The sequence below is a fragment of the Ranitomeya variabilis genome, chromosome 4, assembly GCF_051348905.1.
Source record: "Ranitomeya variabilis isolate aRanVar5 chromosome 4, aRanVar5.hap1, whole genome shotgun sequence".
In the NCBI taxonomy this organism is placed as follows: domain Eukaryota; kingdom Metazoa; phylum Chordata; class Amphibia; order Anura; family Dendrobatidae; genus Ranitomeya; species Ranitomeya variabilis.
Window position 1 is genome coordinate 720,524,863 of NC_135235.1, and position 25,908 is coordinate 720,550,770.

The 25,908-nt window shown below is 45.0% G+C and overlaps 1 protein-coding gene across 1 annotated transcript in view; it reads left to right on the forward strand.

Moving 5' to 3' along the window:
• LOC143766633 (uncharacterized) overlaps positions 1-16,516 on the forward strand; it is a 57,639-nt gene extending 41,123 nt beyond the window's left edge. The window contains exon 6 of the mRNA XM_077254438.1: positions 13,552-16,516. Coding sequence (XP_077110553.1) covers positions 13,552-15,257 — 1,706 coding nt within the window. The 3' untranslated portion in view covers positions 15,258-16,516. The remainder of the gene's footprint in view (positions 1-13,551) is intronic.
• Positions 16,517-25,908: the final 9,392 nt, after the last annotated feature.

The window sequence follows — 25,908 nt, forward strand, 5'->3', positions numbered from 1 at the left end:
TTTGGTCTCTGTAGAGTAGATAGTTTAAGTTTGGGTCTGGTCTTTCCCCATATAAAGGATGTAGTCAGGGAATTTAAATTTGCGAAGAAAGACTTGGGTACTGGCATAGCACTGTGTTGAAGACAATAATTAAGTTTGGGGAGCAATATCATTTTAATTAAATTGATGCAACCTGGAACAGAGAGGGGAAGCTTGCTCCAGGTTATAAATTTAGATTTGACCAGGTCTAATAGTGGGTGAATATTAAGTTGTAGGTCTAGCCGACTATATTGGGACATATGAATACCCAAATATTTAAAACTGGAGACTACAGGTAGTGACGAGAGATTTTCGAGACAGGGCATCGGAACGTGAGACAGAGGCATCAGGGCAGACTTGTCCCAATTTATATAGAGACCGGAGAATTTACTAAATTTGTCGATGGTCGTTATTACCTGCGGTAGGGTTTCTTCTATTTTATCCATAAATATGATCATGTCATCGGCATAAAGACCGATGTTATCCACACGATCTGCAATAGTAATTCCCTTGATATCTGTAGAGGACCTTATGCGTATAGCTAAGGCTTCTATCGCGAGGGCAAAGAGAGCCGGGGATAAAGGACATCCCTGACGGGTTCCCCTGTGCAAGGTAAAAGAATCAGAGATAAAGTTATTCACAATGACCCGTGCCCTAGGATTCCTATATAGTGTATCTATCCCTCTAATAAATTTGTCCCCAAAACCATACTTCCGTAGGCATGCGGATAGAAAAGGCCACTCAAGGGAGTCGAATGCCTTGGCCGTATCTAGTGACGCCAGTGCCCAGTTATTATCCAGTTCTAAAGAGCTATATTGAATCACTGACTGGACCCGTCTAATATTGATGGAGGTACTTTTCCCGGGCATAAAGCCTGTTTGATCTGGGTGTATGAGGTCTAGTATGATCGTATTTAGTCTGGTGGCCAAGATTTTAGTGAAGATTTTATAATCTACGTTCACCAATGATATGGGGCGATATGACCCACACTCTAGGGGGTCCTTTCCCTCCTTCTTAAGTACAATAATATTTGCATCGTAGAATGTTTCAGGCATAAACTCTCCCTCCCATATACCCTGGAGTACCTTTAATAAAAGTGGTGCCAGATGGTTCCGATATTTTTTATAGAACTCAGCGGGAAATCCGTCAGGTCCAGGGGCCTTCCCGGTAGCCATGTCCATTATAGCATGTTCCACCTCCTCCAGAGTAAACTCGGCCTCCATAAAGGCCCGCTGGGTTGGATTCAATGAGGGGAACGTTATGTCCGATAAATAGTCTATACACTCAGGGACACCAAAACCACTACCAGATTCGTACAATGACTTATAATAATTACAAAAACATCTGAGAATCTCGTCAGTAGAAGATACCAACGAACCATCAAGTGCACGAATCTGTAGTATTGTATTGGAGGTATTATGCTGACGTACTATAAAGGCCAGGAGTGCACTGGCCTGGTTCCCCAATTCAAAATAGGATTGACGGGTAAAAAATAATTTACGCTTCGATTTAGTGTCTATATGTTGGGCGTATAATCTTTGGGAGGTAAGCCATTCCACCCTGTTACCACTGGTCTGACTAGCCACATAGGCGGCCTCCGAATCTCTCAGTCGCCGCTCCATCTCATCATCCTCCCCTGCCGTCACCCTTTTTATGTAGGAAATTGTGGAGGACAAACATCCCCTTAAATATGCCTTTAGAGTATCCCAGAAGAGATTAAGATTTGAGGGGTCTGGGTGGACAGAGACAAAACAGTTCAACTGATCAACCGTTCTATCACTAGAATCTATCAATTTCAACCAGAAGGGATTCAATTTCCAAGGTATATGATTGTTTGGCTGACCAAATTTAAATTTGAGAATAACTGGACTGTGATCTGATATTCCCCTATTACCATGTTCGATACTATCCACCCATAATGCCAAGTCACTAGATCCAAATATGTAATCTATACGAGATAGAGACTGTTTAGTTGATGAATGACAGGTATATTCTTTTGTCTCAGGGTGGCGTGTCCTCCACAGATCCAACCATCCGCTACTGCTCATAAATAGCGCCAATTGAGAGGGGGACTGAGGGGGAGGTCCCCCAGATACCCCTCCGTCTAGTCTCAGTCTGTCTTTAAAATTATCCATGACTAAGTTAAAATCTCCCATACAAATAACGCTAGCATTAGGATAATTTAGGGAGAAACCCATTGCCATGCGGAGAACCGATATATTAGCCGGGGGTGGATTATAAACACATAATATCACATATTCTCGCATATTAATAAAGGCATGTACAAAAACAAAGCGACCTTCGGAATCACGTCGCGCTTCCCTAGCCTCCCACCTAACATTCTTATGTATCAACAGAGAGACCCCTCTGGAATAGCTAGTATGGAATGCGTGAAGGGACCATTGCACCCACGGCTTTTGTGTATATTTAACTGTATCTCTGGTCAAATGTGTCTCCACGAGTGCTACAATATGGGGATGATACCTTTTAATCTGAGAAAATACCTTGATTCTCTTACGGGGGGTCTTAATACCCCGTATATTCCATGTCAGATATACAATCTCAGACCCCATATCCACGCGGAAAAAAAAGGAATAACATACATCACAACCTGGGCAAGGATCAGGAACATCACGCAGAGCATAAAATTATTATTGGCGACTAGCAAACATATCAAACAGTCAAAACTAATGTAAAAACCCAAACAAAACAAAATTTGAACAGTGGAGGAGTATAATCTTGCACTCCTACAGTCAAATAGAAAAGGGGATACCCTCACTGGAACCAGCGTCCGGTATTGTTGATAAACTCAGCACCAATACGAAAAGCTCCAATTTGTGTTGCCATTAGGTGAGGAGATCAACTTAGGAGTCCGGCACACTAGACCCCTTGTATGACCGCAACCATTCAGTTGCCTCCGCTGGGTCAGTAAAGAACAAGGAGGAGCCTTCATGGACAATGCGGAGTCGAGCTGGGTAAAGCATGGAGTAGATGATGTTCTTATCCCTGAGCCGTTTTTTAACTTCCACAAATCGGACTCGCTGCTTTTGAAGTTCCATGGAAAAATCCGGGAAAATTGAAATAGTAGCGTTATTGAATTTAATAGGGCTCTTCTGTCTTGCTAAGCGGAGAATAGCATCTCTGTCTCTGCAATTGAGGAGACGCGCCAAGAAGGGCCGAGGTGGAGTTCCAGGAGGTGGAGGTCTCGTTGGGACCCGATGGGCCCTTTCCACGGAAAATGTTGAGGAGAATCCATCTCCCAGGGAGGTTTTAAGCCAATCCTCTAGAAATTGCTCAGGTTGCTGACCCTCCGAACGTTCTGGTAGGCCAATAATTCGAATGTTATTACGGCGTAATCTGTTTTCCAGGTCATCTGCCTTTTGCTTCCAGGCATTGACAGAGCCGGCGGCCCTTGAGAGCTTAGCCTCTATTGGGGTAATGGTGTCCTCTATCTGAGACACTCTCGTTTCAACCTCTGAGATACGCCCTCTCATAGCCTGCATATCATGTCGCAGGCGGCCCACTTCAGTATGTACATCTTCTATTTTCTCAGTGAGAGAGGACCTGGTGAGGGATATAGCTTGCATCAATTGCTCAGATGCTTGCTTAAGAGTTAGTTCGCCTTGTTCCCCCTCCTCATTACTGTCAGAAGGGCGACTTTTGCGCTGATTCTGGGAGGGGTTATTTCTGAGAGTACGTACATTATCAGGGGCATCTTCTCTGGCATATTTCTTTAACTTGTCAGCAGCCCCCCCTCCTTTAGAATGTTGCATGGCGATTAATAGAGGGTCTCCACAAAAGGACCAAGCTTGTGGTCTATTCTCCAATATCAGAGCAGGGTCAGACACTAGGACATACCTCAGGGAGGCAGTTAGATAGGTAGAGAATTGCTAAGTATGTGTAGGAGCAGCAGCTAAGAATTTATCCAGGCACCGAGTCCCAGAGCAGCCCACAGCCCCCACAGGCAACACAGTAGGGAGGGGGGGGATAATCCCTCCAGAGTTATGGCGCCGACAGGAGTATATCTGATAAGGGGGGCGCAGGGCCCAATCTTCCAGGGCACACACCGCACCACCCTTTTTATGATTGCAGGCTTTGGCTCAATTCCTGAACTGCACCGCGGCTGTACTATATAGCGCTGCTCTCCCCGCTGCTGGAGTGCGCGCTGTGATATTGGCTGCAGCCTCTCCAGGGACCGCCCGCCGCCCCAGATCCGGCACCTGTTTCCTCCTCGATGTTCCACAGCGTCCCCGCTGTATGTAAATGTCCGCTCCGTCTCAGGGGAATGTACCCGGCTTTGCCTTTTGCTTTTTGCTATTTGTTTTGGTTTTGTATTTTTGTCCAGCTTGTTCCATATCTATATCCTGACCTTTGCTGGAAGCTCTAGGGGGCTGGTGTTCTCCCCCCGGACCGTTAGACGGTTCGGGGGTTCTTGAATTTCCAGTGTGGATTTTGATAGGGTTTTTGTTGACCATATAAGTTACCTTTCTTTATTCTGCTATCAGTAAGCGGGCCTCTCTGTGCTAAACCTGATTCATTTCTGTGTTTGTCATTTCCTCTTACCTCACCGTCATTATTTGTGGGGGGCTTCTATCCAGCTTTGGGGTCCCCTTCTCTGGAGGCAAGAAAGGTCTTTGTTTTCCTCTACTAGGGGTAGCTAGATTCTCCGGCTGGCGCGTGTCATCTAGAATCAACGTAGGAATGATCCCCGGCTACTTCTAGTGTTGGCGTTAGGAGTAGATATATGGTCAACCCAGTTACCACTGCCCTATGAGCTGGATTTTTGTATTCTGCAGACTTCCACGTTCCTCTGAGACCCTCGCCATTGGGGTCATAACAGTTTGCCAGGCCAGTATTAAATGTTTAATGCATTGCAGAAGAGGGATTATAAGAAAGAAGATTCTGAGTTTTTTTTTTTTTTTTTTTTTCTTCGTCCCCTTTACCTCAGAGTGGCTATGCTTGCTGCAGACATGAATGTCCAGACCTTGATTACAAGTGTGGACCAGCTGGCTACTCGTGTGCAGGGCATACAAGACTATGTTATCAGAAATCCTAGGTCAGAACCTAAAATACCGATTCCTGAACTGTTTTCCGGAGACAGGTTTAAGTTTAGGAATTTCGTGAATAATTGTAAATTATTTTTGTCCCTGAGACCCTGTTCATCTGGAGATTCTGCTCAGCAAGTAAAAATTGTTATTTCGTTCTTACGGGGCGACCCTCAGGATTGGGCTTTTTCGCTGGCGCCAGGAGATCCGGCATTGGCTGATCTTGATGCGTTTTTTCTGGCGCTCGGTTTACTTTATGAGGAACCCAATCTTGAGATTCAGGCAGAAAAGGCCTTGCTGGCTATGTCTCAGGGGCAGGACGAGGCTGAAGTGTATTGCCAAAAATTTCGGAAATGGTCCGTGCTGACACATTGGAACGAGTGTGCACTGGCCGCTAATTTTAGAAATGGCCTTTCTGAAGCCATTAAGAATGTTATGGTGGGTTTTCCCATTCCCACAGGTCTGAATGATACTATGGCACTGGCGATTCAAATTGACCGGCGGTTGCGGGAGCGCAAAACCGCAAATTCCCTCATGGTGTTGTCTGAACAGACACCTAATTCGGTGCAATGTGATAGAAAAACCGCAAATTCCCTCATGGTGTTGTCTGAACAGACACCTGATTTAATGCAATGTGATAGAATCCTGACTAGAAATGAGCGGAAAATTCATAGACGCCGGAATGGCTTGTGCTACTACTGTGGTGATTCTACACATGTTATCTCAGCATGCTCTAAACGTATAGCTAAGGTTGTTAGTCCTGTCACCGTTGGTAATTTGCAACCTAAATTTATTCTGTCTGTAACTTTGATTTGCTCACTGTCATCTTATCCTGTCATGGCGTTTGTAGATTCAGGTGCTGCCCTGAGTCTCATGGATCTCTCATTTGCTAAGCGCTGTGGTTTTACTCTTGAACCATTAGAAAATCCTATTCCTCTTAGGGGTATTGATGCTACACCATTGGCAGCAAATAAACCGCAGTATTGGACACAGGTTACCATGTGCATGACTCCTGAACACCGCGAGGTGATACGTTTCCTGGTTTTACATAAAATGCATGATTTGGTTGTTTTAGGGCTGCCATGGTTACAGACCCATAATCCAGTCCTGGACTGGAAGGCTATGTCAGTCTCAAGTTGGGGCTGTCGTGGTATTCATGGGGATTCCCTGCCTGTGTCTATTGCTTCTTCTACGCCTTCGGAAGTTCCGGAGTATTTGTCTGATTATCAGGATGTCTTCAGTGAGTCTGAGTCCAGTGCACTGCCTCCTCATAGGGACTGTGACTGTGCTATAGATTTGATCCCAGGCAGTAAGTTTCCTAAGGGAAGACTGTTTAATCTGTCGGTACCTGAACATACCGCTATGCGTTCATATATCAAGGAGTCTCTGGAGAAAGGACATATTCGTCCGTCTTCTTCCCCTCTTGGTGCGGGATTCTTTTTTGTGGCAAAAAAGGACGGATCTTTGAGACCTTGTATTGATTATCGGCTTTTAAATAAGATCACTGTCAAATTTCAGTATCCTTTACCGCTGTTGTCTGACTTGTTTGCCCGGATTAAGGGTGCCAAGTGGTTCACCAAGATAGACCTTCGTGGTGCGTACAACCTTGTGCGCATCAAGCAAGGTGATGAATGGAAAACCGCATTCAATACGCCCGAAGGTCATTTTGAGTACTTGGTGATGCCTTTTGGGCTCTCCAATGCGCCTTCAGTTTTTCAGTCCTTTATGCATGACATTTTCCGGGAGTATCTGGATAAATTTTTGATTGTTTATCTGGATGATATTTTGGTTTTTTCTGATAATTGGGATTCGCATGTGGAGCAGGTCAGGTTGGTCTTTAAAATTTTGCGTGAAAATTCTTTGTTTGTCAAGGGCTCAAAGTGTCTCTTTGGTGTACAGAAGGTTCCCTTTTTGGGGTTCATTTTTTCCCCTTCTGCTGTGGAGATGGACCCAGTCAAGGTCCGAGCTATTCTTGATTGGACTCAGCCCTCGTCAGTTAAGAGTCTTCAGAAGTTCTTGGGCTTCGCTAACTTCTACCGTCGTTTTATCGCTAATTTTTCTAGCATTGTGAAACCTTTGACGGATATGACCAAGAAGGGCTCCGATGTAGCTAACTGGGCTCCTGCTGCCGTGGAGGCTTTCCAGGAGTTGAAACGCCGGTTTACTTCGGCGCCTGTTTTGTGCCAGCCTGACGTCTCACTTCCCTTTCAGGTTGAGGTGGATGCTTCGGAGATTGGGGCAGGGGCCGTTTTGTCGCAGAGAGGCCCTGGTTGCTCTGTTATGAAACCTTGCGCCTTTTTCTCTAGGAAGTTTTCGCCTGCCGAGCGAAATTATGATGTGGGCAATCGGGAGTTGTTGGCCATGAAATGGGCATTTGAGGAGTGGCGTCATTGGCTCGAGGGTGCTAAGCATCGTGTGGTGGTCTTGACTGATCACAAAAATCTGATGTATCTCGAGTCTGCTAAACGCCTTAATCCGAGACAGGCCCGCTGGTCATTGTTTTTCTCCCGCTTTGATTTTGTTGTCTCGTATTTACCAGGTTCAAAGAATGTGAAGGCCGATGCTCTTTCTAGGAGCTTTGTGCCTGATGCTCCTGGAGTCGCTGATCCTGTTGGTATTCTTAAAGATGGAGTTATCTTGTCAGCTATTTCTCCGGATCTGCGACGTGTGTTGCAGAGATTTCAGGCTGATAGGCCTGAGTCTTGTCCACCTGACAGACTGTTTGTCCCGGATAAGTGGACCAGCAGAGTCATTTCCGAGGTTCATTCCTCGGTGTTGGCAGGTCACCCGGGAATTTTTGGCACCAGAGATCTGGTGGCCAGGTCCTTTTGGTGGCCTTCCTTGTCAAGGGATGTGCGGTCATTTGTGCAGTCCTGTGGGACTTGTGCTCGAGCTAAGCCTTGCTGTTCTTGTGCCAGCGGTTTGCTCTTGCCCTTGCCTGTCCCGAAGAGACCTTGGACACATATCTCCATGGATTTCATTTCTGATCTTCTGCTATCTCAGGGCATGTCCGTTATCTGGGTGATATGTGATCGCTTCTCCAAGATGGTCCATTTGGTTCCTTTGCCTAAGCTGCCTTCCACTTCCGATCTGGTTCCTGTGTTTTTCCAGAACGTGGTTCGTTTGCACGGCATCCCTGAGAATATTGTGTCAGACAGAGGATCCCAGTTCGTTTCCAGGTTCTGGCGATCCTTTTGTAGTAGGATGGGCATTGATTTGTCGTTTTCGTCTGCTTTCCATCCTCAGACTAATGGACAGACGGAGCGAACCAATCAGACTTTGGAGGCTTATTTGAGGTGTTTTGTCTCTGCTGATCAGGACGATTGGGTGACATTCTTGCCGTTGGCTGAGTTTGCCCTTAATAATCGGGCTAGTTCCGCCACCTTGGTTTCGCCTTTTTTCTGCAACTCTGGTTTCCATCCTCGCTTTTCTTCGGGTCATGTGGAGCCTTCTGACTGTCCTGGGGTGGATTCTGTGGTGGATAGGTTGCAGCAGATCTGGAATCATGTGGTGGACAACTTGAAGTTGTCACAGGAGAAGGCTCAGCGCTTTGCCAACCGCCGCCGCGGTGTGGGTCCCCGACTACGTGTTGGGGATTTGGTATGGCTTTCTTCCCACTTTGTTCCTATGAAGGTCTCCTCTCCCAAATTTAAACCTCGTTTTATTGGGCCTTACAAGATATTGGAAATCCTTAATCCTGTATCTTTTCGTCTGGATCTTCCTGTGTCGTTTGCTATTCACAATGTATTTCATAGGTCCTTGTTGCGGCGGTACATTGTGCCTGTAGTTCCTTCTGCTGAGCCTCCTGCTCCGGTGTTGGTTGAGGGCGAGTTGGAGTACGTGGTGGAGAAGATCTTGGATTCTCGCCTCTCCAGGCGGAGGCTTCAGTACCTGGTCAAGTGGAAGGGCTATGGTCAGGAGGATAATTCCTGGGTGGTCGCCTCTGATGTTCATGCGGCCGATTTAGTTCGTGCCTTTCATGCCGCTCATCCTGATCGCCCTGGTGGTCGTGGTGAGGGTTCGGTGACCCCTCACTAAGGGGGGGGTACTGTTGTGAATTTGCTTTTGGCTCCCTCTAGTGGTTACTAGTTTTTTGACTCTGGTTTTTCTGTCATTCCTTTTATCCGCACCTGGGTCGTTAGTTAGGGGTGTTGCTATATAAGCTCCCTGGACCTTCAGTTCTATGCCTGGCAACGTAGTTATCAGAGCTAGTCTGCTGTGCTCTTGTCTTCTGATCCTGGTTCCAGTTATATCAGCTAAGTCTGCCTTTTGCTTTTTGCTATTTGTTTTGGTTTTGTATTTTTGTCCAGCTTGTTCCATATCTATATCCTGACCTTTGCTGGAAGCTCTAGGGGGCTGGTGTTCTCCCCCCGGACCGTTAGACGGTTCGGGGGTTCTTGAATTTCCAGTGTGGATTTTGATAGGGTTTTTGTTGACCATATAAGTTACCTTTCTTTATTCTGCTATCAGTAAGCGGGCCTCTCTGTGCTAAACCTGATTCATTTCTGTGTTTGTCATTTCCTCTTACCTCACCGTCATTATTTGTGGGGGGCTTCTATCCAGCTTTGGGGTCCCCTTCTCTGGAGGCAAGAAAGGTCTTTGTTTTCCTCTACTAGGGGTAGCTAGATTCTCCGGCTGGCGCGTGTCATCTAGAATCAACGTAGGAATGATCCCCGGCTACTTCTAGTGTTGGCGTTAGGAGTAGATATATGGTCAACCCAGTTACCACTGCCCTATGAGCTGGATTTTTGTATTCTGCAGACTTCCACGTTCCTCTGAGACCCTCGCCATTGGGGTCATAACAATGTCTCAGCCAGAGGGCCGACCGAGAAGGCAGACAACATGGGCCCCAAGTCATTTCCCAGCAAAACGTTTGCAGGCAAATCCTCCATCAAGCCAACCTCAACCAGGCCATCCCCGACTCCCCAGTTCAGGTGAATCCTGGCAGTGGGCAGTCGATGTATGGCTCCCCCTGCTACACGGACTGCCACTGTCCAGTCCGTCTTCTCTTGGTCCTGGACGAGATGAGGCTTCACAAGGGTCAAAGTTGCTCTGGAATCTCTTAGTCCCTGCATACATTTCCCATTAACCCACACGACCTGTCGATGCTGTTGTCGATTATCTGCCCGGGCTGCCTGCACGGGGTCTACTTCATGCAGCACTTCCTCCATCTCTTCCACCCCTTGGTTAGATGTAGCCCCCAATGCTGGGTCAGCTTCGCCTTGGTAGCAGGGTACGGCGGCCCGGCTGAAGGTAGCTGTTCCCGCCTTTGGCCACTGGGTGCGCTGAGACCGGTTGGGACAATGTCTTTGCAGGTGGCCCAGCTGATGGTAGGTGTGGCATCGCGCCCCAGGGGGACTGTGGTAGGTCGGGCTTTGAGCTGGTCCCCCCGACAATCTTCTGTGGTTTGGGGGCTTCCAGACCCATGGGAGGACCCCTAGTGACCATCTTTGATCCGGCCAACTGAGACCTCCTGGCATCATGGTGTTCGTCGGCCAGACGAGCGGCCTCCTCAAGAGTCGTTGGTCGTCTGTCCCGAAGCCATTCCTGTGTCTTGGGGGTTAGTCCATTAAAGAATTGCTCTAACAAGAAGAGCTGGAGGACGTCCTCCTTAGTGGTTGCTTGGCTCCCTTGCACCCACTGTAGCAGTGACCGCCGGAATTTACAGGCCAATTCAGCGTGGGTATCGGTTACCCGTTTTATAAGTCCGCGGAACTTTTGGCGGTATGCCTCTGGTGTCAGCGCATACCGGGCCAAGATCACTTCTTTGATCCACTCATAGTCCATACAGTCCTCATCAGGTACCGTGCGATAGGCGTCCGCTGCCCGACCTGTCAGCTTGCTGGCCAGAATCTGAACCCGTTCCTCCGCCTTCACTTGATGAAGGGCACACTGCCGCTCAAAGTCCTGCAGAAAGCCATCAATGTCTTCCTCTGCCTCCCCCAACTGTCGGAAGGCATTATACTGGATCTTTTTGTGGCTTACTGTTGAAGGTACCTGGGCGGAGGCCAGAGCTCCCCCTGCTCGCTGACTCTCCTCTCTCCGCTCTGCCATCTCCATCTTGGCCAGCTCCACTTTGGTCCGCTCTGCCATCTCCATCTTGGCTAGCTCTATCCTGGTCCGCTCAGCCATCTTTTCCTTCAGATCAGTACGTGCATCAGCCATCACCTCTCGTATGATCTCTACTGCAGGGTTTGGGCCATAGAGCACCAGTCTGTTCTTTACCTCCCTCTGGAATTCAGTCTCCTCCACGTTCACATTGGGGGGCGCTGCACTGTCGTGTTCCATGATGGCTGCTATCAAATCTGCTTTTGTTTTGTTGCTGGCGATTAACCCTCGAGCTTCCACCAGGTCTTTTAATGTAGTCCTCTTTAACTTCTGGTAGTTGTTTTCCATTCATTCCTTTCCTCCTGTAGAAGGGGTATCATATCCCGATGTCTGCCACCAGTGTAACGGGGTCTACTGTGCTGTATTACCTCTTTCAGCACCACCCTGTGGTTCCGGAGGTCCACTTTGCTTTGGCTGGATTCTGAATGAAGGACGCTGACTGGAATTCCTTAGATTACATGGGCGCATATAAAATATCACTGCTACTCCACGTATTTCCAGTGTGACACACTTTACTCACAGAACACAGAATATAACACAGTTACAGAGGGTGGGTCAATTGACAAATAGCAAGCCAGACAAACATTACAATAGCTGCAGGGGGCCGGAGCCTGCTGATATTTACTGTGGTAATTACAAAGGTGGGGGGAAGTCAGAAGGAGGATATCTTGTCTCCTCTGCCCAGGGGCGCAGCCGGTGGACTGATGCATTTCACATGGAACTTATTATACATAATATATTCTGCATAACATATTCTTGGTGCTGGGGGTTCTGTAACAGTCACAATTTTGCCCATTACCCTTTAACTTCTTTAACCTCTCCATATGGATTTGGACTTACACAGAGACCCCTAGGCTTGAAGCCCAGTATTACCTACTGTTCTGTGGAGTAAGATAGGAAGAAGAATAGACAGATAACCGTGTCAGAACCTAGAGGCCAGAAAAAATACTAACTCAGGAGACATAGGAGTAGTCAGTAAACAGGCCAGGGTCACAACAGGAGTACACAAGCCGGGAGCTGAGCACAGAGGACTGAACTAGAGGAGATCAAGGCTGTATCTGGCAGATTCTGGCAATATGCTTCAAGCTGTAGTAAGGTGTGGTGCTTTTGAAGTCCAATTCTAATTGCCCAAGGTGTTCTCAATCTCAGACGGACATATTGCATGTGCTTTGGGATTGTCCCAGATTGTCCTCCTATTGGATTGTAGTGTTGAACTGCATTGGAGTGGTGTATGGGTGCGTTATCCCTAGGGATTCGTTGATATCTATATTAGGGTATGTGGAGTAAATATTAACTGACAATACGACTAAAACTGTAATTGCAAGATTATCGTTTGCTGCAAGGAAACTGATTGCAAAATATTGGGTTAGAGAGGAGCCTCTGAATTCATTGCTCAAACGAACCACATAATTCAACTTGAGAAAAGTATTTACACCAGGAGAGACGAGCTGGATTTCTTCCATAAATTATGGCAGCCGTGGTTGGATAGGATTAATGTTATACCAGTATATAGTATTATAGAGTACAACTTATGGTAAACTGGAACTCTGTTTGATATTGTTAACTATGGATGAATTATTGTTTGCTCCTGATATGGTCTCCATCGGGGGGTTAATTTACTGTAAAACATAAAATGAGTATGAATGAACATGTGACCTGTTGTAAATCTTGTTATGGTTTATACAAATTTATCTGATTAAAAAGGTGTGGTGCTTTCCAATTGGCTAAAACAAGGAGCAGATTACTGCAGCTGACAGCACACACACCCATACTGCCAGACTGGATGGTACTACAGATACCAGGCACCCTAATCTTAGTGGCTGGGAAGAGCCTGCACCGCCAAGAGCTTCTTTTTCCAACCCCACCTCTGTTACCAGCATCACCTGCAGAATTAGTAAGCCGCGTCTGGTGTCCGAAGCAGACATTGCAGGAGCAGATCGCAGAGGAGATGGGGCACACCATTTGCAAAATCCCTAATATGACAAAATTGCAGAAAACCAGAGCAGAGGAAATCCCTATAAAGTGACTCCATTTTGTAAATTATAACCCTCAATAAATTAATCTATAGGAATAGTGACTATTTTGACTGCACTGCAGTTTCCAGATATTAGCACGCGCAGTGGATGTTGGAGAGTGAAAATTGCAAATATCCCAAGCTATTACCCACATAGCGCCCAGATTGTGCTCCAGGAGATACACATGCCGTAAAATAAGTGGTTTCTTCTCACTATAGTAATGCCAAAAGCATGGATGCTTAATGTGGTTTTAAGCACAGTCTAGTAAACTGTAATCTGTCATTGTCTTGGTGAATAATTTAATAATTTTGCATAACTTGCCATTTTTTTTATTCTAAAATAATAATTGGTTTTATTCTTGGCAGATGACTGTACCAGGAGATCAGCAGGACAGCTCACATCTTCAATGTTTAAATCAGATAATCTTGAGATCCCACAGGATACAATTGAAGTGAATGCCATTACTCCAAATATACCATCATCCCTTCACAGCAAAGATCTGTCATCTGATCATTTGGAACAGGTCCTGTCTTCTGATTCATTGCCTAGTACTAATGAAAATCAAAGTCACAAAATAAGCATTAAAAATCGAACTGCTCCTACAGCAATGAAGACATTTTCATTTTCAGAATATGGAAATAGTTTTCCCCTAGAAAAGTCATTTCTCAAACAACAAAAACTTCACAAAGCAGACAATAGATTTTCTTGTTCCAAGTGTGGGAGATGTTTTAACCAGAAATCAGATTTTGTCAGTCACCAGAGCATTCACACAGAAGAGAAGCCTTTTTCCTGTTCAGAATGTGGGAAATGTTTTATTCGAAAAGCGCAGCTTGTTACCCACCAAAGAACCCACACAGGAGAGAAGCCTTTTTCCTGTTCAGAATGTGGGAAATGTTCTAACCACAAAGCGAATCTTGTTAGCCACCAGAAAACCCACAGAGGGGAGAAGCCTTGTTCCTGTTCAGAATGTGGGAAATGTTTTAACCACAAAGCGAATCTTGTTAGCCACCAGAAAACCCACACAGGGGAGAAGCCTTTTTCCTGTTCAGAATGTGGGAAATGTTTTAACCGGAAATCGAATCTTGTTAGCCACCAGAAAACCCACACAGGGGAGAAGCCTTTTTCCTGTTCAGAATGTGGGAAATGTTTTAACCACAAAGCGCATCTTGTTAGCCACCAGAAAACCCACACAGGGGAGAAGCCTTTTTCCTGTTCAGAATGTGGGAAATGTTTTAACCATAAATCGAATCTTGTTAGCCACCAGAAAACCCACACAGGAGAGAAGCCTTTTTCCTGTTCAGAATGTGGGAAATGTTTTAACCACAAAGCGAGTCTTGTTAGCCACCAGAAAACCCACACAGGGGAGAAGCCTTTTTCCTGTTCAGAATGTGGGAAATGTTTTAACCATAAATCGAATCTTGTTAGCCACCAGAAAACCCACACAGGGGAGAAGCCTTTTTCCTGTTCAGAATGTGGGAAATGTTTTAACCACAAAGCGAGTCTTGTTAGCCACCAGAAAACCCACACAGGGGAGAAGCCTTTTTCCTGTTCAGAATGTGGGAAATGTTTTAACCAGAAATTGAATCTTGTGAGCCACCAGAAAATCCACACAGGGGAGAAGCCTTTTTCCTGTTCAGAATGTGGGAAATGTTTTAACCACAAAGCGAGTCTTGTTAGCCACCAGAAAACCCACACAGGGGAGAAGCCTTTTTCCTGTTCAGAATGTGGGAAATGTTTTAACCAGAAGTCGAATCTTGTTAGCCACCAGAAAACCCACACAGGGGAGAAGCCTTTTTCCTGTTCAGAATGTGGGAAATGTTTTAACCACAAAGCGCATCTTGTTAGCCACCATAAAACCCACACAGGGGAGAAGCCTTTTTCCTGTTCAGAATGTGGGAAATGTTTTACCAGGAAAGCGAATCTTGATAGCCACCATAAAACCCACACAGGGGAGAAGCCTTTTTCCTGTTCAGAATGTGGGAAATGTTTTACCAGGAAAGCGAATCTTGATAGCCACCATAAAACCCACACAGGGGAGAAGCCTTTTTCCTGTTCAGAATGTGGGAAATGATTTAACCACATAGCGAATATTGTTAGCCACCAGAAAACCCACACAAGGGAGAAGCCTTTTTCATGTTCAGAATGTGGGAAATGTTTTAACCAGAAAAAGAATCTTGTTAGCTACCAGAAAACCCACAGAGGGGAGAAGCCTTTTTCCTGTTCAGAATGTGGGAAGTGTTTTAACCAGAAATCGAATCTTGTTAGCCACCAGAAAACCCACACAGGGGAGAAGCCTTTTTCATTTTCAGAATGTGGGAAATGTTTTGTGAAGAAACCATCTCTTTCTAGCCACCAAAGAATTTACACAGGGGAGAAGCTTTTTTTAAGTTCTTAATTGTTTTTACATAGTCACATACAAGTGCTTCTCACTAAATTAGAATATTATCAAAAAGTTAATTTATGTCAGTTCTTCAATGCAAAAAATGAAACTCTTATATTAGTCATTACAGAGTGATCTATCTCAAGCGTTTATTTCTGTTGATGACTATATCCTATAGCCAATGAAAACCCAAAAGTCATTATGTCAGTAAATTAGAATAAAAAGACCTGCAGTGGCTTCCTAAACATTTAAAAAAGGTCCCTTAGTCTGTTTCAGTAGGCTCCACAATCATGAGGAAGACTGCTCACTGGACAGATGTCTAGAAGGCAGTCATTGACACACTCCAGAAGGAGGGTAAGCCACTGTAAAATATTAGTATTTCAATAATAAAAAAATATAGATTACTTAACATATGCAGGTTCTAACTAGCAAATAGATACTCTGTATATTGAGAGAATGAGTTAATTCTGAGGATTTTGGCCGATACGTCTGTTCTCTGTTTGTCAGAACCATAGGGCTTTTGTCAGAACTGTCAATATGTGGCTATTTGGAGATAGTAAATGGTTCTTAAAGGTCACAGGCTATATGCTTAAGCATTTCAAAATGAGGTAATGTACAAAAAACTAATATTCATATTCCGCACGTTACTAGTGTTCTTCTAATATGGTAGAGGCTATGAACATAGCGGCAGAACATTTTATGTTGTTATGAGACAGGAAAAATAGAAACCAATGTAAGTCTATGGGTCAAAATAGTATATAAGCCGACCTAACTCTTGCTCAGGAGATCTCTCATACTTTACGAATCTCCAACCCGGACCACATCAACTTCAAGACCATATGTAAGAACCACTGAATGCTTGTTTTCTCTTATAATCTAATACTTATTTTTGGGTGCTATGAACTATTCATCATTTTTGTAATCACTTTTTGAATAAACATTAAACAAGATTTGTTTTATCCACATAATTCAATATTGCGTTCCTTTCTATCCTCAGCGTGCTCTTACTTAAAAAAAAAAAAAGTAAGAAAGTGTTATTTTTTCTAACATTTTGGGGAGCCCAGCCAAATCTGATTTTTGTGCTATTTTGGGTGGATTCCTTTTGATTGCACACAGGGGGAGGAGAGCTCTGCTAAACACCTGTTGTTCAAGGTGCAGGATTTCCACTATTTCACGTCACAAGGATCAGACAGAGCCTACAGAGGAGTGGAGATTTGTGTCTCCAACCATAAAGAGCTGCATGTGTCCCATACAGGCGGAGGTCTGAGGAGTCAGTAAAGGTACGGAGGACCATCCATTGATGGTTGGATCAATCCACTAGAGGAAAAGACATTCCATAGGTGAGAAAATGGATTTTATTCATGATTATTCTAAGAAAAGTAATATAGAGTTTAAGTTTGTTCATTGCCATACAGATTCACAATTATGGTCTAGTTTATATAGCCAATGTGAAGCAGAGAATCTTAAAATTGATAAGAGGTTTTTCTCAGTAAAACAAGTTACAGAGAAAGCTTCAAAATGTCACACACATGGTCCGAGTGTACAATAATTTAGTCTTTGAGAAAACTGAAACACAAATACATAAAGCATGTACTATCACACAAGACATTGGTCATACTGACACACAAGGTAACACCCAAGAGTCTGACGGGGATTACTTTGATTGTCCAAATTGTTTGATATTGACAGAACATAATGAACAATTGGAAGATCAAATTGATACTTGAACAGAATTATTGTCCAAATTGCACCAAGATATAAAAAAGGCTTCAGTTGTTACACGATCAAACAAACAGGAAGACAATGCCGCCGCATCATTTGTACCAGACACACAAATTCCAGATGTTTCAGTAGAAGATTTACAGGCAGATGAACTACAACAGAAAAAATTCCATGACAGAGCAGCACAAATTAATCTGAAAATATACGATCAGTTAATGAAAATTGTCAAAGACATTCCAAACCTCAATGACAAGATGGATGCCTTTTTATAGTGCGGACATTTTTGAATCAAACACAGATGAATTCAATCTTAATGATGAACAAAAAAACAAGATATTCAAAGTATAGTTACCCTCACATATGGGAAAAAGGTTACAGACCACACCCAGATTAAATGATAATGAATTGACACATAGCACAAGACAGTTAGACAATTAATACTGTTTACGACTGGCGAAGCCACTCCTACAATTGATGTTCTGTACGAACTAATATTAATGATGACCCATTTGCATTTTTGGTAAAAATTTGAACAGGCTTTTAGGATGGTGATGGATCTTAGGTCTCATCTGGAGCCAACATCCATGATCAGATTTTTTATAAAAAAGTTAAAATATTTAGATCCTGCCTCAGAGCAGTTGGCTAGTGCTCAGCCATCATTGGAAGAAGCAACAGTTTTTGACTAAAATAGCTGTAGTTCATGAGAAAGAAGTCAGCTGAAACCTAGACCCACAGGAACATCCAAGAACAGAGATTACATTGATCATAGAGGTAAAAATACTACACAAAGGAACAATATCCATTGTTATTTCTGTGGTATACCTGGACACTTAAAATGGCAGGGCAGAAAATTTTTGAGAGCAGAATCATAGACAGGTACACAAGGAACAGGTAAGCTTGGAAGGGAAAATGGACTCATGCCAAAATCATCCACTAAACCTTCTGCACCTCCATGACATTCTTCTGCACTCACTCAGACTGACAACCGACAAACGCAGTCACCGTATGCACCATTAATCAGACAGATCAGAGAGATGACCGTGAAGGAGACTGTAAGGATTCCGGACTTTCCTGGTGTCTGTTTGCCCTGATCCAAGATGGAGGCTTGGATCTCACCCTGTCATGGAACTTCCTGTCTGTCTGATTATTTAAGTCCGGGACTTGTGTTCACCTGTGCCTGAATATTTTGTGCTGCTGGCTCCTGAGCATCTGCCTGCTTGCTGGATAACTCCCTGCTTCTGCTGCTCACTACTCAGGTCTGCCTCACCCCGTTCAGCTACCTCTCGCCTCTGGAACTGCTGCGACTGGCAGCACACCAGTTTCCGTTGTGTACCAAACTTTTCCCAGTGTTGTGCCTCTTTGCACAACCACACCAGGTGAGCAAGATTCAAGCTGTGTTATTGCTACAAGAAAGATTTACTCATCTACTACGCTTAGATGGCTCTCTCCCTCTTTCTCCCCTCGTCCTCTCTTTCCTAGGACGTCATTCACATGTTGCATCATCTGTGAACTATTGGACTCCTACTAACAAGAACTGTGCGCACGTATGAGCAAGTGTTGCTGGACCTCATCATTTAAGTACTGTGTGCATTTGCACTAAACCTTATTGGACTTCCTCGTTCAAGTGTCTTGTTTGCTTCCACATAATTTCCTTGCAGGACTGGTTCACATTAGCGGTCGCGCCCCGCTACTCAGTTTGCTGTGACTTTCCATATAGAGCCGAGGACCTCGTTACAACTGCAGAAATATCTGTACTATGTTTTGTTTGCTAACCTGTTGGCTGTTTTCTATATAGAGCTGAGGCTCTCGTTACAAATGCAGAAATATCTGTTAGTTCTGTTAACATTTCTGTTTTTGAGTAAATACATCTTTTGCTGCAACTTTGTTCTCAGACTGGCTTTGTCCTATGCTATCAGATTCCGTAGTATCCATATAATTATTACAGGATATTCAGGCCATTTAAGGAATCTGCTGGGATAATGTCGACTGAGACAAAGATGGATGAGTTGTTCTCTATGATCCACTCTTTACAGGGGGATGTTGAGGCACTGCAAAACAAGGTTGCTAACTGGGAGGCTCATTTTGGACAGGCTCTTCAGGACTTAGGTAATCAGGTGACTGCACGAGCACCTCCACCCCCAGTACAGCCACAACCAACTACTCCTCCAAAGTTACCACCGTTTAGGTTCAGTGGGGACCGTTACAAGTTTCGTGGGTTTATAAACCAATGCCTTTTGTATTTTGATGTGCATGCCGCCCATTTCCTTACTGATCGATCTAAGGTTTTATGTATAATCATGCTGCTCACATCCCGAGCTCCTGCATGGGCAAATCCGCTTATGGAGACTCGTGACCCTCGACTGAATAACCTAGACGATTTTCTTGCTGCAATGTCTATGATGTTTGATGACCTTAATCGTCGCACTACAGCTGAGACCGCCTTGTTATCACTACGTCAGGGTAAGGGTCCTGTCATTGAATACGCTACTGAGTTTAGACGGCTGGCGGTGGATACGATTTGGGACAGTTATGCTCAATTACCCATTTTTAAGAGGGGATTGTCTAATGTGTTAAAGGATGAACTAGCTCATGCAGATGCTCCGGAAGAGTTAGATGCTTTTATACAGCATTGTGTACGCATAGATATACGTGTTACTGAGCGTAGACAGGAGAGATTTGCAGCCTCTAATCGTGTCACTAACTCTTCCCTTCCTTCTAAAGAACCGTCAGGCAAATCCTCTTGGGAGGCTGAACCAGTTCCCATGCAGGTGGATGCACTACAGCGGCGCGAGAGTAACGAGCGCAGGGAGCATCGTTTCCGGGAAAGTCTGTGCTTTTACTGCGGTCAGTCTGATCACTTTCTTATCAATTGTCCGAAGCGGCCTCGCAAGATACTAGCCACGGTTGGGGAATTTGATAATCAGGATGCTGAATCCATTACATCTGAGTTTAGTTTTTCTGTGAATGCCATTTTTCATTGTCTATCTATGACTGCCTCTCCCAAGACGCTGGAGCGTAAGGATACACATTGCTCCCTTCCTATTAAGATCCGGTCGTCGGGGCAATGGATTCCTTGTGCAACTATGGTGGATTCAGGGGCAGGAGGAAGTTTTATGGACTTATCATTTGCCCGGGAACATGGCATACGGACCCAGCAGAGAGCCACCCCAGTAACTATGGAAACGGTGGATGGTTCCCCCTTAGTCTCTGGACCAGTAGATCAAGAGACTGTACTTCTGGAAGTCTTCATAGACCCTGATAATCAGGAAATGCTGTCATTTATGTTGATCTATTCACCACATTTCCCTTTAATTTTAGGGATTCCATGGCTGCAGTCACAAAATCCTATTATCAACTGGGAGACCAAGGAAATCACTTTCCCATCAAAGGAGACACTGGTGACAGGCCTAGTGAGTCCTCAAGATATGAAATGTGCCACTGAGGTATCTACTTTACCATCTGTGTATAGTGAGTTCTCGGACATTTGTGAGAAGAAGATGGCAGACCAGCTTCCTCCTCACAGACCGTATGATTGTCCCATTGAGCTGCTTCCGGGGGCCGCTATTCCTTTTAAGAATGTCTACCCACTTGCAGCTCCGGAGCTGAAGGCTTTAAAGGAATACATCGATGAGAATTTGGCTAAGGGTTTTATTCGCCCCTCCTAATCACCGGCAGGAGCACCTATCTTTTTCGTAAGAAGAAGGATGGAACTCTTAGACCATGCATCGACTATCGGGAGCTCAATAAGGTGACTATTCGGAATCGCTACCCATTGCCGTTGATCCCTGAACTGCTGGAAAGAGTGCGACAGGCCAAGATCTTCTCCAAATTAGATCTTCGGGGAGCATATAATTTAATAAGGATCCGCGCTGGAGATGAATGGAAAACTGCATTCAAATGTCGGTATGGGCATTTCGAATATCTAGTGATGCCATTTGGTCTCTGCAATGCTCCGGCAACCTTCCAACATCTGGCTAATGATATTTTCAGAGATCTTTTGGACCATTTTGTCGTGATCTATCTGGATGACATTTTAATTTTTTCTGACTCTTTGCAGGAACATCAGGAGCATGTGAAGACTGTCCTGAGGCGTCTAAAGGAGAATCACCTCTACATTAAGCCTGAGAAATGGGAATTCCATCGCACAGAGATTCAGTTCCTGGGGTGTCATCTCGCCACAGGGGCTTAACATGGAGGCAAGTAAGATCCAGGCTATTCTTGATTGGCCTGCACCTAAAAATGTCAAGGAGGTACAGCGTTTCATCGGATTCGCAAACTTCTACAGACGATTCATTCGTAATTTCTCTGAAATTGTGCGACCCATTACACTAAGAAGGAAAAGTCTTTCTTGTGGTCCGCACAGGCTCAGGATGCTTTTGATTGTCTTAAATCCCGGTTTACATCTGCACCTGTACTAATTCACCCAAACCCAGCACTGCCTTTCATTGTAGAAGTGGATGCTTCGGATTGTGCTCTGGAGGCCATCCTCTCACAGAGAATGGGAGAGAAAAGCTTGTTACATCCATGTGCTTTTTTTTCTCGCAGACTCTCCGCTGCAGAAAAGAACTACGATGTGGGAGATAAGGAACTTCTTGCTATCATCGCTGCATTTAAGGAATGGAGACATCATCTGCAGGGGGCATCACAACAAGTTATTGTGCTCACAGATCATCGCAACCTGGAGTTCCTTAGATCTGCAAGATGTCTTTCTCCACGGCAGGCTCATTGGAGTCTATTTTTGAATCAATTTAATTTTGTCATTTCGTACCGCCCAGGTTCACGTAATGGGAAAGCGGATGCGTTGTCCCGAATCCATGCCACGGATTCCGTACCTGGGACCCCGTCTAAGACCGTCCTGTCTGATGCCAACTTTATTGGAGTCATTCAGAATAAGGACTTATGGAAGACCATTAAGGAGGCCTACGACGCAGATCCATTCCTCGCCAACCCGACTGCTGATGTGAACTTGATTCTCAGAAACGGTATGTGGGTTCGGGATCAACGTTTATATGTTCCAGAGGCCGTAAAGCTGCAGGTCCTCAAGTTTGTCCATGATTCCAAGTTGGCGGGTCATCGGGGGGTACAGAAGACACAGGAGTTTCTGAGTCATTTTTTTTTGGTGGCCTACCTGTCTGAAGGACGTGAAAAGTTATGTTCTCTCTTGTGAGGTATGTGCACGTTTCAAGACTCCTCGTGTATCACCTACTGGACTGCTTCAACCACTACCTGTCCCCTCTCGTCCTTGGGGGTCTATTTCAATGGACTTTATAGTTGAATTGCCCACCTCTGGGGGAAAAAATTCTATTCTGGTGGTTGTAGATCGCCTTACTAAGGCTGCCCACTTCATCCCCTGCAATGGTCTTCCTTCAGCCAAGGAGACGGCAGATCTAGTCATCCAGAATGTGTTTCGGCTGCATGGAGTTCCAGACGAAGTCATCTCAGATCGGGGAGTGCAGTTTACATCCAAGTTCTGGAAAGGATTCTGTGTTTCACTTGGTGTTAATGTTTGTCTGTCCTCTGCATACCATCCTCAGACTAATGGGCAGACAGAACGGACGAATCAGACTCTGGAACAGTATCTTCAATGTTACATCAACCATTCTCAGGATGACTGGTTGGAGTTGCTCCCGCTCGCAGAATTCTGTTATAACAACTCTCAGAGTTATTCTACTAAGGTAACACCTTTCTTTGCCAACCTAGGTTATCATCCCAGTATTCTTCCCAGATCCCCAATCAACGCACCGGTGCCTGCAGTTCATGAGAGGTTGGCGGCCATGAGACAGAATCTGGAAACCCTGAAGGAATCACTGTCTACTGCACAGGAGAGATATAAGAGATCTGCAGACAGGTTTCGGAAGCCTGCACCTATGTTCAAGGTAGGGGATTCTGTATGGTTATCTACTAAAAATTTGAGATTGAACATTCCATCACAGAAACTCGGACAAAAGTTCATCGGCCCGTTCAAGATCTCTGGGATTGTGAGTTCCGTTGCCTGTCGTTTGAAGTTGCCAAGAACCTTGAAGGTACACCTTGTGTTTCATGTCTCCCTGTTAAAACCGGTGTCTCCAAATACATTTCAGGGTCGGATTACACCTCCTCCTCAGCCTGTGTTAGTGGACGGACAAGAACAGTTTGTGGTAGAGAAGATTCTGGACTCCAGGATCCGCAGGAATCACCTGCAGTACCTCATTAAATGGCAAGGATATCCGTCTGAGGAGAACTCTTGGGAGCCGGTGGACAATATCTGTGCTCCTCAAAAGATTACTTTAGTCCATCAAAAATATCCTGACAAGCCTGGTCCTGGATCGTCCTGAGGCCGCTTCTGAGGTGGGAGTAATGTAAGGATTCCGGACTTTCCTGGTGTCTGTTTGCCCTGATCCAAGATGGAGGCTTGGATCTCACCCTGTCATGGAACTTCCTGTCTGTCTGATTATTTAAGTCCGGGACTTGTGTTCACCTGTGCCTGAATATTTTGTGTTGCTGGCTCCTGAGCATCTGCCTGCTTGCTGGTTAACTCCCTGCTTCTGCTGCTCACTACTCAGGTCTGCCTCACCCCGTTCAGCTACCTCTCGCCTCTGGAACTGCTGCGACTGGCAGCACACCAGTTTCCTTTGTGTACCAAACTTTTCCCAGTGTTGTGCCTCTTTGCACAACCACACCAGGTGAGCAAGATTCAAGCTGTGTTATTGCTACAAGAAAGATTTACTCATCTACTACGCTTAGATGGCTCTCTCCCTCTTTCTCCCCTCGTCCTCTCTTTTCTAGGACGTCATTCACATGTTGCATCATCTGTGAACTATTGGACTCCTACTAACAAGAACTGTGCGCACGTATGAGCAAGTGTTGCTGGACCTCATCATTTAAATACTGTGTGCACTAAACCTTATTGGACTTCCTCGTTCAAGTGTCTTGTTTGCTCCCACATAATTTCCTTGCTGGACTGGTTCACATTAGCGGTCGCGCCCCGCTACTCAGTTTGCTGTGACTTTCCATATAGAGCTGAGGACCTCGTTACTATTGCAGAAATATCTGTACTATGTTTTGTTTGCTAACCTGTTGGCTGTTTTCTATATAGAGCTGAGGCTCTCGTTACAACTGCAGAAATATCTGTACTATGTTTTGTTTGCTAACCTGTTGGCTGTTTTCTATATAGAGCTGAGGACCTCGTTACAATTGCAGAAATATCTGTACTATGTTTTGTTTGCTAACCTGTTGGCTGTTTTCTATATAGAGCTGAGGCTCTCGTTAAGGTACCTTCACACGAAGCGACGCTGCAGCGATAGCGACAACGATGCCGATCGCTGCAGCGTCGCTGTTTGGTCGCTGGAGAGCTGTCACACAGACCGCTCTCCAGCGACCAACGATGCCGAGGTCCCCGGGTAACCAGGGTAAACATCGGGTTGCTAAGCGCAGGGCTGCGCTTAGTAACCCGATGTTTACCCTGGTTACCAGCGTAAAAGTAAAAAAAAACAAACAGTACATACTCACCTGCGCGTCCCCCAGCGTCTGCTTCCTGACACTGACTGAGCTCCGGCCCTAACAGCACAGCGGTGACGTCACCGCTGTGCTTTTACTTTCACTTTAGGGCCGGCGCTCAGTAAGTGTCAGGAAGCAGACGCTGGGGGACGCGCAGGTGAGTATGTACTGTTTGTTTTTTTTACTTTTACGCTGGTAACCAGGGTAAACATCGGGTTACTAAGCGCGGCCCTGCGCTTGGTAACCCGATGTTTACCCTGGTTACCAGTGTAAAACATCGCTGGTATCGTTGCTTTTGCTGTCAAACACAACGATACACGGCGATCGGACGACCAAATAAAGTTCTGAACTTTATTCAGCGACATCACAGCAGGATCCTGATCGCTGCTGCATGTCAAACTAAACGATATCGCTAGCCAGGACGCTGCAACGTCACGGATCGCTAGCGATATCGTTACAAAGTCGTTTCGTGTGAAGGTACCTTTACAACTGCAGAAATATCTGTACTATGTTTTGTTTGCTAACCTGTTGGCTGTTTTCTATATAGAGCTGAGGCTCTCGTTACAACTGCAGAAATATCTGTTAGTTCTGTTTTACATTTTTGTTTGTGAGTAAATACATCTTTTGCTGCAACTTTGTTCTCAGACTGGCTTTATCCCATGCTATCAGATTCCGTAGTATCCATATAATTATTACAGAGACTGAGTCCAGGGACAGAATTCCAAGTGCTTTTAATAAGGACATTGGTCTTCTCCCATCTCCTCCATCTTCTGACAATCACAGACTACTCCTACACCCCATCCATTGGAATTTGTGACTCGTTACATTGGATGACTGTGGAAGACCATTTATCAATGGAAATTTAGCAGGACAGAATGTTGTATTTCTTATTGATACAGGAGCTCAATTAAGTGTTACAAATCTTGATTTGAAGCTACAACCAGATTCACCAGTTTGTACTATTGTTGGTTTTAGTGGAAAGGTGGAACTACAGCAACCTTGGTTATCAATGTGACGTTGGAAATACCTATGAAAACAGGAATTGACATTTGGTATTGTCGTGATTCTGAAAATATACTTGGCACAGATTTTGTGCAGAAATTCGGATGGGTAGTCGATCTAAGAAATCAAGTGATCTGGAAAG